We start from the raw sequence: 14,592 nt of genomic DNA, 5'->3' as shown, positions 1-14,592 counted from the left end.
CCCCCCCCCCTCCCTCTCCCCCCCCCCCCCGCCGTTGCAATGATATTCCCCATCCTCGTGCAGTCTGCGAGACATGGTGCGCTGCCGGCCCTGCGCGTGCCTGGCCTATATAGACCCCGTCCAGACCCTGCCCTCCTGGTCCCCGATCCTGCTTGTCTATGACTTCTCATCCACGGTGTCGTATCCTAGGGGTGCCCGGGCTGCTTTTTGTATCTTCATTCCTCTCATCTTGTTGCCGGCGGACACCGCGGACTGACGGTCGTTTGGGGTCCTTGTTTTGTTTATAAACTGTCCTTCGTTGCTGCTGCTGCTGCTGCTGCTGCTGTTCGGAAAGAAAAGTCTCTTTTTCTCGGGCCTCGTCACAAAGCATCCATCCATCTCTACTCCCATCCATCATACATGCGTATCCGTAATTTCTCTGCTTTTCCCGCAACCTCGACCAGCGCAAGCAATTGCTCTGGCCCACACACAGCATTCGTTGCATTTTGTATTTCAAGCATTTTGAGCGAGCAATCGAGAAAAGTTTTCACGGCTGGATCCAGTGAATAATCACTTCTTCCCTCCTCCCTCGGAAGATCGACCCCGCCAGCCTTGCGGGGGGGCCCCTCGACCACACACAAACGCGCGCGCGCGCATGCACGGCTGGCTGTCTGCTCTTCTCTTCCCTCTGAAGATCAATCAAATCAATCAATCAATCCAATCCAATCCATCAATCAGCCTCTTCCTCCCAAGAGAGTACCCCCCCCCTCCTCTCTCGTCAGACGTCTGCAGTCTCCTCCCCGCCGCCGCCGCCGCCGCCGCCACCCGCCACGACCACCCCTCCTCCATCCCCCCCGCGCATGCGTTCGACCAGCACACAACCTTCGAGCCCGCGGTCTTCCCCCCCTCCCGTCTCGACACATGATCCCTCGGCCCTTCCCCTCCCAATCCCCCCACGGTGGCAGTCTGGCCGACACACGACAATCTGATCCTGATCCGGAACCGACCTGCTCGGCCCGGTCGTCCTTCCAGGTTCCATCTCCAATATGCGAACATCCACCAGCCTCGACTTCTCACAGTGGCTGTTCTTGATCCTCTGGTAAGTCAGCGAGCCCCCGTGCCGATCTCGGCCATGATCTGGAGGAGGTGGAGGAGAGCGTCGTGCGGCTCCAATCCCCTTCTGTATCCGGTCTTGAGGACTAACCTGCCCATTGATAGGATCCATCGCTACCTCCGCTTGATCGTGAACACGATCAGCCATTGGCTCTACAAATCATATCCAATTCCCGCCAAACCGTCGTACTCATCCAAGGATGTGACGGTCATCATCCCCACCATCCACAATAACTTCGAGGAGTTGAGGGAGGCTCTGCAGAGCATCCTCGCCTGTCACCCCTATGAGCTCCTCCTCGTCACGACCGCGGACAAATATCAGAAGCTCCTCTCGTTTGTCAAGACGCTCGAGGCGCCCAACGTCCGCGTCTTCCACACCCCCATCGCGAATAAGCGCATCCAGGTCTGCGAGGCCATCCCCCGCGTCAAGTCCGCCGTCACCATCATGGCGGACGACGATGTCACGTGGCCACGCACGATCCTGCCCTGGCTCTTGGCCGCGTTCGAGGATGCGAGAATAGGGGGTGTTGGTCCCTGTCAGCGCGTCAAGCGAATCCGGTCCGGGCCTATTGCGGCACGGATCTACAATTGGCTGGGCGCGGCCTACATCGAGCGACGCAACTTCGAGATCTCGGCCACTCACGGGATTGATGGCGGCACCTCGTGCATGTCGGGCCGGACCTGCGCCTTCCGATCGGAGATCCTGCAGAGCCCCCTGTTCCTGGACGGCTTCAAGACGGAGCGCTGGGGCAAGTTCCAGCTGAACGCGGACGACGACAACTTCGTCACCCGCTGGCTGGTCTCGAACCGGTGGAAGACGTGGATCCAGTACAACCGCGAGTGTGAGATCGAGACGACGCTCGAGAACAACTCCAAGTTCCTGTTCCAGTGCTCGCGGTGGGCGCGCAGCAACTGGCGGAGCAACTATACCAGCCTCTTCACCGAGAGACACGTGTGGACGTGAGTCTCACACCGAGTTAAAGCAGACAGTACTGACGGTCGCAGCCAACAACCCTGGTCGACGTATGCTCTGCATATCGCCACGTTCACGTCTCTATCCTTCGTCTTCGATCCGCTCATCATCTTCTTGACCATCAAGGCGACGCAGAACTGGTCGCCCGAGCATCAGTGGATCGCACTTGGCCTGCAGCTCGCCTTCATGCTGTTCTCCAAGGTCATCAAGCTCGTCGGCCTCTTCATGCGCGAGCCCTCTGATCTGGTGTTTCTGCCGGCCTCGATCCTGTTTGGGTACTTTCATGGCCTGATCAAGTTGTACGCGCTGTGTACTCTCCGCGTGGTAAGTTGTGTAACGCTCCTTGGGTATCTTTGCTAACCGCTCAGACATCATGGGGTAGCCGTGCAGACGGTGATGCCAATGATAGCCATCGTATGAGTCCTCGGGCGCGGCGGAGCGAGAGCATCACGCTGCCTCCAGGGAATCACCCTGGACTCATTCGGTACAAGGACGATAAGGTGTTTGCAAGCGAGAAGCCAAGCGAGAAATATGTCGAGACGTATGTCGAGAAGTATGTCGACAAGTATGTCGATGCGAAGTTTGAGAAATTCGAGACATTCGACGAGAAGTATGTCGATGAGAAGCCAAGCGAGAAATATGTCGAGACGTATGTCGATGAGAAGTTTGAGAAATTCGAGACATTCGACGAGAAGTTTGACGAAAGATTCGACGACAAATTCGATGACAAGTTCTACAAGTTCATCGGCAGGAAGGTCGAGAACACCGACATCGATCTTGACTCCGCTAGCAATAGGTACTATGATACCAACGATTCCGAGCATTCAGAGACAGATACAGATACAGATTCCGATTCTAGTTTCAGTTCTAGTTCGACAGAGATGGAGAGCCGTGGACGCTAGTGCAGCATAACTCCACGGGTCTCCGTCTGCCAACGGCATTGACCCGCGGCCCGATGATTTATGATTTACGATTGACCCTATGAGGGTGATGTTGGTGGTTTCTGAATGTTGCATTGCATGCGCTTCTTCTAGGCAGTAGGGTATTCAGGGTACTGATTCGGCAATGGCCACGAGGCGGGAGGCGGGATTGTATGTTTCCTAGGTCAGGGGAAAGAGAAAAGAAGCTGCGGGGTGTTATGCAGCATCAAAAATTCCATACAGTATTCCGGGTCAGGAAAAAGGGGCGGGAAGGAGGAAAAGAGGCAAAAAGAGAAAAAGAAAAAAAGGCCACGGGCGGCCGGTAATCTAATCTAATACCCCTTGTGTGCCCTGAGATGAGGACGTGCGCCGGTAGATATGATAGTGCGCCGGTAGATATGATAGATGGGCGCCAATAGATGAGTCAGTTGCTGTTGCTGTTGCTGTTGCTGTTGCTGTTGCTGTTGCTGTTGCTGTTGCTATTGCGCCTGAGTATGTACTGTACTAAGCCCAACAACAACAAATCCCATACCAGAATCCCATCCTAGAATCCCATCCTAGAATCCCATCCCATCCCAGCCAATACAGCCATACCATGCCATAACACGCATAAAAACGCACGCACGCACGCACGCACGCACGCACGCAGCGCGGACTTTAAAAACCCCCGGCGCTATGCAACTGCTGCAGCTCCTAGGAGCCTGCCTACCTGCATCATGTACGCACGCACGCACAGACAACGGAGCGGAGCGGAGCGCAGAATATGTTAGGATATTGAGTGAGTGAGTGAGAGAGCTGATGAATTTCAATCAAAATCCCATCCATCTATCCATCTATCTATCCATCCATTCCCCAAACAAAACTCTCATCAAGAAACGAATATTCAAATCGACCCTCCTAAAAATTTAACAATCTCCCCTACAGACGGGATGGTATGGGGCTGGGATTGGTTCGTATACACAAACCTCACGACGTCAGGCCAGGACTCAGGGTTTGGTATTGGAAGGTGGATGGTGTCGCCGCGGTGGATGTGGCTCGAGAGCATGAGGCAGGCTAGGACGGGGAGGAAGTGGAGTGCGTATTCGATGTCTGGGTTGGTTAGTGGGGTTGGGGTGTGGGGGAAAGGGAGGGGGGGGGAATACGGATTGGTATAGCGGGGCCAGGACGAGAGTGAGAGTGAGAGTGAGAGCGTGGAGAACGCCGGAGTGGAGGAACTGGAGGAGGAGGAGGAGGAAGAGGTTCGATGGGATGAGAAGAAGAAGAAGTCGAAGAAGGCGAAAGAGAAAGAGGAATGCTAGCGCGCAAATGATCTAAATCGAAAGAACGCTGGATAAGGAATGGTTTGCGAGTGGCTGATTTAGGATGGATAAGTGCGCGGATTGTAACGTGTGGTGATGATGCTGAGTCGGGGGCGAGGGCGAGGGCGGGGGAGAGATTGGGTTGGGGCAGGGGCAAGGCCTGCACGAATACGTCGGCGGTGGAAACGTTGTTCAGGTAGACGTGGCCCCAGTCGCGGAGGTGGTTGTGTGTGTATTCGAAAGGGACTGGGACTGGGATGGATGCTCTCCTGGGAACGGCGAGGGCGCGAGGGGAGGATTCTGAAGGTGCGAGAACCGAGTGTCTTCTGCGAGTGCCAGGGGAGCTATTGTCAGGGCCTTCGAAAAGGCTCCTGCGTCGCTGGATGGGATCTACAACCTGCCCTGTAGGCGTCGTTTGCTCGAGGTAGTAGGCGCGGGCGGCGACGAGGCTGGGACTGGGGAGGGAGGCGGTCGAGGAGCGGCGGTTGTGGTGGGTGATCTTGAGGGGTTCGAGGTTCTTGTGATGTTGGCGGGATGAGGGGGGGCGTGACATGTTGGGTTGATTCTGTGGTGGTGGATTCTGTGGTGGTGGATTCTGTGGTGGTGGATTCTGTGGTCGTCAAGAATGGCGATGAGAGCGTAACTAGACAACAGGTGCTCAGAATTTAGAGAGGATTCGCGCACTTGTCACGAAGCAATGGCATCACTATATAAAGTATATGTGGAAATAATCATATTCACCTGAATATGGCTGTAGAAACAACATCCCGGACAAAGAATCCATGTTTGAGCAATCCTTTCACCTCCGCGCAACAACAAAGAATATCGACGGCAATGAGAGACTGGACTCTTCACCTGACATGATGTCTGACATCTGATTCAAGCTGCCGAGGATGAAGTCAGGCCGCATATCTTCGAACGGCGAAGCAAGAGACTCGCGGCTGTATCCGCCACTGGCTGGATTTCTGGCTTCTGAACGTGTGAGCAATTCTGTTTGATTGACCGTTCGTCTCACCAGAAACAAGGCTGGCGGATTGAAAGATCAAGATTCAGCCACATAAAGCCTGATGCCACATGAAACTTGATATTCAATCGTACGGCGAACGGGTTGAGGGGGGAGCTTCCCCGTCTTGAGAGGTTCATGTTCTTGGAGCTCGATATTAGCTCTCTTCCTTTCTTGCTTCCTTTCTTTATCTCTGGGACGACTCAACCCGGGCTCGCGCTGGTTATGGGTAATCCAAGCCTATCTATTCCCAAGCATTGAATTTCAGATGGCGAATAACAGGCAAGCATCGAGCATGCTGTCTTGATGGTTCTCAGACAGTGCGCGGGACTTATAGATGGTATTTGGTGACACTGGGCACTGTGCATGGGCATGGGCAGTGGACACTTGACACTGGGCACTAACACTTGACATTTGACACTTGATCTGGACACTGGCCCATCTGAGAATTTGAATGGAGAGGGAAATGTAGCCATGTTGTATTATGAGGGGTTAAATGTTGAAGAGGAGAGGAAGAGTGGAAGCTCGGTGAAGGAGAATTGGCGCGCTCGCTTGGATTTTCTCCCTACCCTAGTCCTTGATGGCTTTGGGTTCCGAGGACGAATATAAACTTGTTCAAGCCTGGGGCGACAAAGGATATAACAACAGAAAGGGAGTTGAGATGCTCCGCGGAATACCGAAAGATAAGATACGATATCACAGACGGTATTACACGAGGGACACAGCGATCTGCCTCTACATCAGGAGAATAGAGTGACAGCTGCGAATTAGAAACAAAGACGTGGCTATCGCAGGGTGAAAACGTGAGTAGTAGGAATTCATTACTACTTGTGGAGTATTCTGATGATACAGTACAAAGTAACCTTACATCTCGTTACACCTCGTGCTGGAGGCTTGAAGCAGGCATTAGGGATTCTGCAGGCTACGAACTACCACATGTTACAGTAGAGGGTGCGCCAAACGCAACTTGTACCTGAACCTTTCTCTTTTGCGTTGGACGGATGTATTTATAGTTGTCGAAACTGCATTGCATCGACCGGGGCCGGGACCAGGACGGGACCAGGAGGTGCTTTTCTACACACATGTGATTATAGTGATTCCTCCTTGCGATCTTGACCATTCTGAATAATGATGATTATGTGTTACCAGTTCATGCGCTGGAGGAATCTATCAAGTGCATTGCGGTGCGAGGCCCGGGATGAAGGACAAGAGGCGGGCACCGAGAGATTTCGAGTCAAACGGATCGATGGGACTTGGCAGCAAGCAAGGACCAAGCAGGCATGTCCATCCGCATATCTTTCTTCCTCGGCGGATTCGTGCGACGGATAGGCTGAGCCTCTTGTTTCAAGTCCTCAAGCTTCAAGCTTCAAGCTTCAACCGCCAACCATCTCCCCAGTTGCCGCGATGCATCGACCACGCCGTGCTATTCCTGGCCGTGAGCCCTGGTCCATGTCCACTGTCCGCTCGAGCCTCGATCCCGTGATACGCGGCACAGGAACTCAAATAATACCGCGCACTCCGTAGCCGCAGGGATCAATGGCCGTGGCAACGCTTTCCAGCCACGAGTGACGACGGGGAGGCTGGGAGGCGTGCACGGGCGTGATTGGTGCTTGAACACTTGCATGCTCGGTGAAGCCTGAAGGCCTCTTGTATGACATGACCCTGGCATTTGTTTGTCTTCGCCGGGCGAGGTGAGATCTGGTTGAACGTTGAAGGCTTCGAAACAGTCGGGAGATGGGTACTGTCGGTGCACCCTGTCGGGGCTGAAGGAGCAGGATCCGAGTCTGCTATTGACATATAGATCCTCTGCACATCGTCTGCCGCCATTCTTCTGGAAAGGAGGTCGACTTCACGTGTGTATGTATGCTGGGATGCTTCTGCAGGCGTCATCCTCTGCGCAGGACATCATCTCTGGTATATCCCTGGCGGAGATGACAGGATTGGTCTGTTGTTACCATCAATGCTAAGAAACATTGCCTGGGGGGCGAGACTTGGTGAAGAGAGAGACATGTTGCTGCATGTATATGGAAAGAAATGCTCGCCTCCGACTCTCCTCGACGCCCTCGTAGAAGGCTTCCTAAAAGTGGTTGAGATGTGCTACAGGATCAATAAGGTAGCAATACAATACAATATCAATACCACTACGACTACCACTGCCACTACCCCTTTCCAGCGACAGCGCCCTTTCTGCCGCGCCCCCTCGCATATACGCTCGCATATCCTCTCGGACACGACTCGTACACCGGCCTGCTGCCCTCGACCTCAGGCAATGGGGGTTCTATTGTTCCCGTCGTCAATAAATGGCCCGTACACACGACGACGGTGAGGCCGATCCGCGTTGCTACGGCTGCTCTAGAGTCAAGCCTCAGGGACTTGCCCACTGCCCCAGGACCCGCGGGAGCCGGCCTAGCCCGAAGCAGCGCTTTTGCCTCACCGCCTTCCGCTTCCATGCGCACGCCTCGCTAAGCCTGAGTCGCGAAAAGGAAATTACAGCTTCAAGCAATAATCCGCTCCGCTGCTGCTGCGACGCCCCGTCCCAATCCCTTCATTGAGGTTTCTTGGATCTTGCACCTCTTTGATCCATCCCATCTCCATCTCCCATCTCCCATCTCCCATCTCTTCCCGTCTCCCATTCAACACCAACGGCTAATTCCCATTCCTCCGTCCCCCCTTCGTCCCGCCCGCCGCGCCCGCAAAACCTCCCACCGTCTCCATCGCGACCGTCCCGGCTCGAGCCATACCTTAGGCGGGACCGGCGTCAGAGGGAAGGGACCAGCACCAGTGGGCCCCCCGTTATCCCGCGTGTTGATTCTTTGACCCAAGGAGCCCCCCAAGGCTCAAGCCCATCAACAACCACCACCACCCCCCCGTCCCCCTCTCATCGGGCTCCCCTCCTGACGGCTCCTCGACAGCACCGCGCACGATGGTAGCTGGCCCGTCTCATTGGTGACAGAGGCGACCTTCTCGCATTCCAGGAGCTGCTGCTTTCCCATCGGCCAGCTCACCCTTTTGCTGACGCTGCCTGAGAGCAGTGGTCAACGACATCACCGTCTATCCTGCGCGCCATCCAGGAGACAATGTCTTCCGCCACCTTGCAATCGGCGCCTCATCAGCCAACATCCGTCGGGGCTCACTCTCCTGTCGTGGCCACCGCCTCCAACAGGCCCTACACCGCGGGTTCGTCTCACTCGAGAGATCCCTACTACAATCAGAGCCCGACAAACGCGTCGCCTACTGCAACACGTCGGCCATCGCGACAATCCAGCGGCAATGGCGCGTCTACGAACAATAATAATTCTCAATCATCGCAATACTATCCGCCCTCGGCCAACACGCAAGCCTCGACCTCTTCACGCGTCCACGCCTCTCAAACATCAACGACCGCCGCTACAGCAGGATATCCGGTGATGGCACCAGGGGATCATCAACGTGGTGTGCCTCCTGTCGTCTCACCACGCACTTCCTCGAACCGGAATCCCGCTAATGCTGCTGCTTCTGCAGCCGATCGGTCTGCGAGGAGAGCAGGTCACACTAATGAGTCCACCGGCTCACCACGGGCGACAACCGATGGCCAGCGGGATCGGGTAGAGAGACAAAGGAGCAATGGCAACACACAGGTCAATGGGGCCGACAGAGGAGCTGATGATGCTGCTGCTGCCGCCAACGCCGCTGCCAGAGCTAGACGACGAGCCGCAGATTCACCACAGGAAGTCTTATCGCATCGGCCAAGTTCGAGCCCAGAACCGAGAGCTTCCAACTCAGCTTCTACTCCCCAGGACCGACGACCCGTAGCAGCAGGCAACTCATCAACACCTAGCAAATTGTCGAGAGAGGCCAGCGAGATCTTGCATCGCGTGATTGTCAGCAAACCCGAAGTAGACGTCGAACGAGAACGCGCACGCATGGCAGAAGCCTCACCAGCATCCGCCTCGCACCGCTCCCCGATTGGTACGGTGAGTGTTGTGAGCCCCGAAGATCTTGAGGGCAGTGGTCGGGGTCCACGGAGCCGACACGATCATGCAGTCTCTTCGGGCAAGCGGGAGAAGAACAGCAGATTTGGGGAGTATTACCTAGGCAATACACTGGGAGAGGGAGAATTCGGCAAGGTTAAGATGGGGTGGAAGCAGGAGGGCGGCATTCAAGTAAGCTGATTTTTCAGAAGCTCTCACTATGATTAACTAACGCCTGTCTAGGTCGCCATCAAGCTTATACGCCGTGACAGTGTGGGCACGAACCCGACGAGACTCGCCAAGATCTACCGCGAGATCGCCATCCTCCGAGAGATATCCCATCCGAATATCGTTCGTTTGCACGAGATGGTCGAGACGGAAAAGCAGATTGGTATAATCCTCGAGTATGCCTCCGGCGGAGAGCTTTTTGACTACATTCTCAACCACCGGTATCTGAAGGACAACGCTGCTCGACGACTGTTTGCACAATTGGTGTCCGGGGTTGGATATCTACACAAGAAGGGTATCGTGCACCGAGACCTCAAGCTGGAGAATCTCCTGCTTGATCGCAACCGGAATATAATTATCACTGACTTTGGGTTTGCGAACACCTTCAACCCGGAGGACGAGCTAGGTGAGGAAATCGAGTATAACCTGTCTAGTCGGGAGTACGTGAAGCGGATGGAGCTGGACAAGATCCTCCCGGGCGGATACCGGAGAGGCGACCTGATGCAGACGAGCTGCGGAAGTCCTTGCTATGCCGCTCCTGAATTGGTGGTCAGCGACTCTCTGTATACCGGCCGCAAGGTCGATGTGTGGAGCTGTGGTGTTATTTTGGTAAGTCGGGATACCTAAACTTAAGAGTGATCTTGCTGATATGTGTTAGTACGCTATGTTGGCAGGATACCTACCTTTTGACGATGACCCAGCCAACCCTGAAGGCGACAACATCAATCTGCTTTACAAGTATATTGTCTCGACCCCCTTGACGTTTCCCGAATATGTAACCCCCCACGCGCGAGATCTTCTCCGTCGGATACTCGTCCCCGACCCAAGGAAGCGGGCGGATCTCTTCGAGGTTGCAAGACACAGCTGGTTGAGTGAGTACGCTCATGTGGTTGGGTTCATTACAAGCAGCACGACCACGTCGGGAGACATTGCCAAGACAGCAATTGAGGTGGAGGATCAACAAGAGGCACCACTGCTGGCAAGAAGTGCTTCGGTTAGGGAGCCCTCCAAGGCCAAGACGCCGACGGCTGTGGGTGATCTCAGTCGGAAACATGGGAATGTGGACCAAGAAGGAGCAGATGCGCACCAAAAGGTCGCCAAAGATAACAAGCGGAGAACTGTACAGGTTGAATATGTTCCTCCACGGTCGCAGACTCAACGCGGAGAGTCTGTTACAGCAACTACACAAGCCAACTCAAGAACTCGTGCTCGTGCTGGAAGCCAGGGACCAGTAGAGGTCCAGCCTGTGAGCAGTGCCCCTGCTGGATCAAGGAGAGCTCCATCCACGGAAAAGCCCCTGCCCCAGGAACCATCGGCCTCGAGAGATGGTCAATACTCTCAAGGCCGACGACCATCGACCTCTCAACGTCAACAAGGTATGCCTCCTCCAGCCCGGCCTGGACGCGACCCACCTCGATCAGTCTCCGACACGAACTACATGTCTGGAGCTCCACCCGTCTCCATGACCAGACCAGCTACCGGAGGATCCCTGGCATCCACTGGGAGCAGATCAGGGGCCCTTCCCCACCGTGGTTCATATAGCCAACCAGCAGCACCCACCGTTGCTGGCACTAATGCTCAAGGCCGTATGTCTCAACCCAAAAATGTCAGAGGCTACGAGATTTCCGCTCCAATCATACAAGGAGAGTCTGAATATGGCCAGCCTTCTTCAGCACCAGGTCAATACACTCGCGTTGCTGGTTCACAACCCGAGACGAGAGGCCACAAGCGATCGAACACGATTGGCAGCATCTTCAGTAGGACGAATTCGATGTTTGGATCTAAACGAAATGCTGAGCAGGAGAAGCCTAATAAGAAATATCCGCCCGTGAGCATGTCTGGATCTGGAATGTCTATGGACCCTCCCCGACAGTCCATGGATTCTCGCCGCTCAATATCTTTCGGGTTTGGCAGGAAGAGAAGTGGTAGTATTTCCGGTTCCCAAACCAATCTTCATGAGAGGCCCAACAACAGGAGATTCTCCCTGCTTCCAGCCTCCTTCTCTCTGAAGTCGATTGGTATTGGCAAAGAATACGAACAGCGTCCAGATAGTCGCGGCAACTACATGGATCCGCCCATGTCACAACACTCTCAACAAGCCCGGACCGTCAGCGGCAACACCACTGATTCATACTCAGCGGATGCCTATGACCAGAACCCAGTACAAGACCGCAGAGGCACCTCCACTGCCAGTCCGCCCCAACAACACCAACGGTATGCTTCGCAACCGATCCAAGACCATCGCTCCGGCGCACCTACACAATTTCTCCCACCACTGAACTTCCGTCAGGACCAACCGACCCAGGCCACTGGGTCCGAATCCAGCTTGCAGGAAACTGGAAATCGACGAGGCCAATACCCACCCGGCTTCAGCGATTACGATGATCGGAGACCCGTTGGCCGAACAGGATCGAGCGGAAGGGGCGGCGTGCTTCAGAAGAACAACCGGAAGTTCGTCGAGGCTTATGAAACGCAGGACAACAGTGGGTGGGGAGGCCCACCACACATTGACCATGCGGGGAGCTCTGGGGCGGCGAGAAAGGTCATGGATTTCTTCAGGAGAAGAGGAAGAGATCGGGGGGATTAGATATCAGGTGGGTGCTGAAGATGGAAGACAGGCATCCATATTTATCAAGTTACAATGGGACATCGATATTGAGCGTTGGATTATAATCAGTTCCTGAAGCAGGTGGCATGTTGTCTTTGGTAGGACGCCAAGCAAGAATGGGGAAGCAGAAGCAGAGCAAACGGCGCAAAAAGGCAAGGCGCTCTTGGAGTTATATGTTACTTGTATGGAAACTTGTATGGATTTGAACTTGAAGGAGAGGATGGAGCCGAGCGCGGGAGAGAGCCAGAGGAAGACAGGCATTAGCTCAGACTTGTAATAACGTAACTATATTTTCCTTTCGTTCTGACTGGATTCTCTTCTCATTTTCCTTTGTCTGCAGTGCGGGGCGCATGTTTTGCTTTCTGCCTGGCATAGCTAGGTTTGCTCAAGAGAGGGTGAGTGTAAGCGCGAGGGGGATATGGCAGGATCCAGATAGAATACAGCGACAGATTGCCAGAGAGCTCAATAGGTATCTGAATGTATAAATGTCAAGTCTTATGGGCAAGTCAACCAGTCAAGAAGTCGAGGAGAGACGTCGTGGCGGGGGCGGATGCGGAGGAGGAGATATGCGGAGAAAGAGTCCGGCCGAGATGGAAAAGCACACCACATCTCTCTTATCTCCGTGGGGAACGAGTGCCCGTCATTCATATATATATCTTTATATATCCTTCTCTGTTGTGGTTTTGTTTTGTTTTGTATTCGCTGCTGCAGAGAAAAGTTTTGAGTGTATATAATATCGAAGTCGATACTACAATGCCTTCCACATCAAAGCTACTCCGAGGAGGCACTGTCCTCACCCACGATGCTGATGACCATGTGCATCCCATCAAGGCCGACATTTTGATCCAAGGAAACATCATCAGCAAGATTGAGAAAGGCATAATCCCCCCCGAGGGTGCTGAAGTCATCGACTGTACTGACAAGATCCTCTCTCCCGGCTTCGTTGATACTCACCACCATCTCTGGCAAACGCTGCTCAAAGGACGCCATGCTAACCATCTACTTCTCGACTATATGCCAACCGGCAAGTCGATCTCTGGACATCTGTCATACATGCTAATTGACATGGACAGGAAACTTTACTTCCTCCCTCCATAGCCCGGCGGATATCTTCTGGGGCCAGCTTGGCGGTGCCATGGAGTGTCTTGATGTAGGCACCACGACCGTCGTAGACTTCGCCCATATCAACTACTCTCCTGAGCACAGTAGGTCTGTTCCCATATCTTCATGACCCCAACTCACGTCCTTGAAGCAAATGCAGCCATCGCCGCCACGATCGCATCCGGCATCAGATCCGTCTTCTGCTACTGCCCAACGCCGCGGATCGACTCCTGGAACCCGCTCGTCATGAACCACGACCTGCTCGCGGGCTGGGTGATGAGCAGCCTCGAGCGCCTCGCCGCCGCGTCTCCCTTTGGGGACGGACGGATTGAGCTCGGGTTCGCCTTCGACGGCTTCTTCCTCCCGAAAGAAACGGTCATCTCCCTCTTCCAGAAGGTGAAGGCGCTGGGCATAAGAGTCATCACTACGCATGTCGTGCGCGGCGTAGTCTTCGGTCCTTCCCTCCCCTTCCCCCCTCCCCTCAGACATTACCCACTGACCCGCTCTCGCTCTCGCTCTAGGACAGGATTCCATCCCCGAGTTACTGAAGAGCTACGGGCTCCTCGATTCCTCCATCCTATTCGCGCACTTCTCGAACCCGTCCCCTAACTGCGCAAAGCTGCTCCTCGAGTCCAACAGCCACGCCTCCTGCACGCCGTCGACCGAACTCCAAATGGCCATGGGGTATCCCGTCGCCTTCGACCCCGCGCTTCGCATCCAGCGCAACTGCTCTCTCGGCGCCGACTGCCACTCCAACAACAGCGCCTCGCTCGTATCGGAGATGCGTCTGCTCCTGCAGAACGCGCGCGCCGTCTTCAACCAACCGTTCGTGGACGCGGGGAATGTCCCGCGGAAGGTGAACCGCACGGCCGAGGAAGCCTTCAACCTCGGGACCATAAACGGAGCGCGCGCTATCGGCATGCATGATAAGATCGGGAGCCTCGCAGTGGGGAAGTACGCTGATATCCTAGTCTTTGACGCGCTGAGCTCGAGCATGGTCTGTGCAGCGCAGCATGACCCGGTCGCGGCTCTGGTGCTGCATAGTAGCCCTGCGGATCTGGAGATGGTGATGGTGGGCGGGGAGGTGAGGAAGCGGGATTGGATGTTGGAGGCTGTAGATGTGGGGAAGGGGGAGTGGGCGGGGAGGGAGGGGATGGTGGGATGGAGAGAGGTGGCAAGGGAGTTGGTGGGGAGGAGGGAGGAGTTGGAGAGGAAGGTTTCTGGATTGGATTTTGGAGAGGCGGAACGCGCGGCCATTAGGGAGTTTGGGGTCGAGGTGGGGAGGATTGTGGAGGGTGTGGTTGGTAGTTCGTAGGGTTGTCATTACATAAATGTAGAAAGAAGACTTCCAGCTGCCTCATTCTATGCTTAACTTGATCAAAACTACGTAGCGTAGCCAAGAAGTAGAACTACATCAAA

The 14,592-nt window shown here is 54.8% G+C and overlaps 6 protein-coding genes across 6 annotated transcripts; 3 read left to right on the top strand and 3 right to left on the bottom strand.

Moving 5' to 3' along the window:
* Positions 1-179: 179 nt before the first annotated feature.
* On the bottom strand, positions 180-776 carry M430DRAFT_37334 (hypothetical protein; the record flags this gene model as incomplete). The annotated part of the gene is made up of 1 exon (XM_024867105.1): positions 180-776. A coding segment is annotated over exon 1 (305 nt), but the record flags the coding sequence as incomplete, so codon positions are not given.
* Position 777: 1 nt separating this feature from the next.
* M430DRAFT_45438 (glycosyltransferase family 2 protein) lies at positions 778-3,222 on the top strand. Its single transcript, XM_024867770.1, has 4 exons — positions 778-1,078; positions 1,198-2,052; positions 2,098-2,389; positions 2,434-3,222. Exons 1-4 carry the CDS (start codon positions 1,026-1,028, stop codon positions 2,965-2,967), a joined length of 1,734 nt encoding a protein of 577 aa, XP_024716875.1. The 5' UTR covers positions 778-1,025; the 3' UTR covers positions 2,968-3,222.
* Positions 3,223-3,317: 95 nt separating this feature from the next.
* Positions 3,318-4,836, bottom strand: M430DRAFT_22716 (hypothetical protein; the record flags this gene model as incomplete). The annotated part of the gene is made up of 3 exons (XM_024864749.1): positions 3,318-3,464; positions 3,956-4,074; positions 4,128-4,836. 3 exons carry the CDS (start codon positions 4,834-4,836, stop codon positions 3,318-3,320), a joined length of 975 nt encoding a protein of 324 aa, XP_024716874.1.
* Positions 4,837-8,101: 3,265 nt separating this feature from the next.
* M430DRAFT_185816 (hypothetical protein) lies at positions 8,102-12,304 on the top strand. Its single transcript, XM_024863903.1, has 3 exons — positions 8,102-9,428; positions 9,480-10,073; positions 10,123-12,304. The coding sequence occupies exons 1-3, from the start codon at positions 8,364-8,366 to the stop codon at positions 12,049-12,051; spliced, it is 3,588 nt and encodes a 1,195-aa protein (XP_024716873.1). The 5' UTR covers positions 8,102-8,363; the 3' UTR covers positions 12,052-12,304.
* Positions 11,959-12,351, bottom strand: M430DRAFT_37330 (hypothetical protein). Its single transcript, XM_024867104.1, has one exon. It carries the CDS (start codon positions 12,331-12,333, stop codon positions 12,055-12,057), a length of 279 nt encoding a protein of 92 aa, XP_024716872.1. The 5' UTR covers positions 12,334-12,351; the 3' UTR covers positions 11,959-12,054.
* A 474-nt stretch (positions 12,352-12,825) lies between these two features.
* Positions 12,826-14,488, top strand: M430DRAFT_53871 (hypothetical protein; the record flags this gene model as incomplete). The annotated part of the gene is made up of 4 exons (XM_024868425.1): positions 12,826-13,096; positions 13,146-13,277; positions 13,334-13,627; positions 13,695-14,488. The coding sequence occupies 4 exons, from the start codon at positions 12,826-12,828 to the stop codon at positions 14,486-14,488; spliced, it is 1,491 nt and encodes a 496-aa protein (XP_024716871.1).
* Between the last annotated feature and the right edge of the window lie 104 nt (positions 14,489-14,592).

Source organism: Amorphotheca resinae, assembly GCF_003019875.1.
Source record: "Amorphotheca resinae ATCC 22711 unplaced genomic scaffold M430scaffold_13, whole genome shotgun sequence".
NCBI lineage: Eukaryota > Fungi > Ascomycota > Leotiomycetes > Helotiales > Amorphothecaceae > Amorphotheca > Amorphotheca resinae.
This window is presented reverse-complemented; position numbering and strand designations above follow the sequence as displayed.

Excerpts from the sequence above, each read along its gene's own strand:
- M430DRAFT_45438 (XM_024867770.1), top strand. The coding sequence starts at position 1,026 with ATGCGAACATCCACCAGCCTCGACTTCTCACAGTGGCTGTTCTTGATC. Across the intron at positions 1,079-1,197 it reads TGGCTGTTCTTGATCCTCTG|GATCCATCGCTACCTCCGCT; the intron begins GTAAGTCAGCGA and ends GCCCATTGATAG. Across the intron at positions 2,053-2,097 it reads ACCGAGAGACACGTGTGGAC|CCAACAACCCTGGTCGACGT; the intron begins GTGAGTCTCACA and ends TGACGGTCGCAG.
- M430DRAFT_185816 (XM_024863903.1), top strand. The coding sequence starts at position 8,364 with ATGTCTTCCGCCACCTTGCAATCGGCGCCTCATCAGCCAACATCCGTC. Across the intron at positions 9,429-9,479 it reads AGCAGGAGGGCGGCATTCAA|GTCGCCATCAAGCTTATACG; the intron begins GTAAGCTGATTT and ends ACGCCTGTCTAG. Across the intron at positions 10,074-10,122 it reads GGAGCTGTGGTGTTATTTTG|TACGCTATGTTGGCAGGATA; the intron begins GTAAGTCGGGAT and ends GATATGTGTTAG.
- M430DRAFT_37330 (XM_024867104.1), bottom strand. The coding sequence starts at position 12,333 with ATGCCTGTCTTCCTCTGGCTCTCTCCCGCGCTCGGCTCCATCCTCTCC.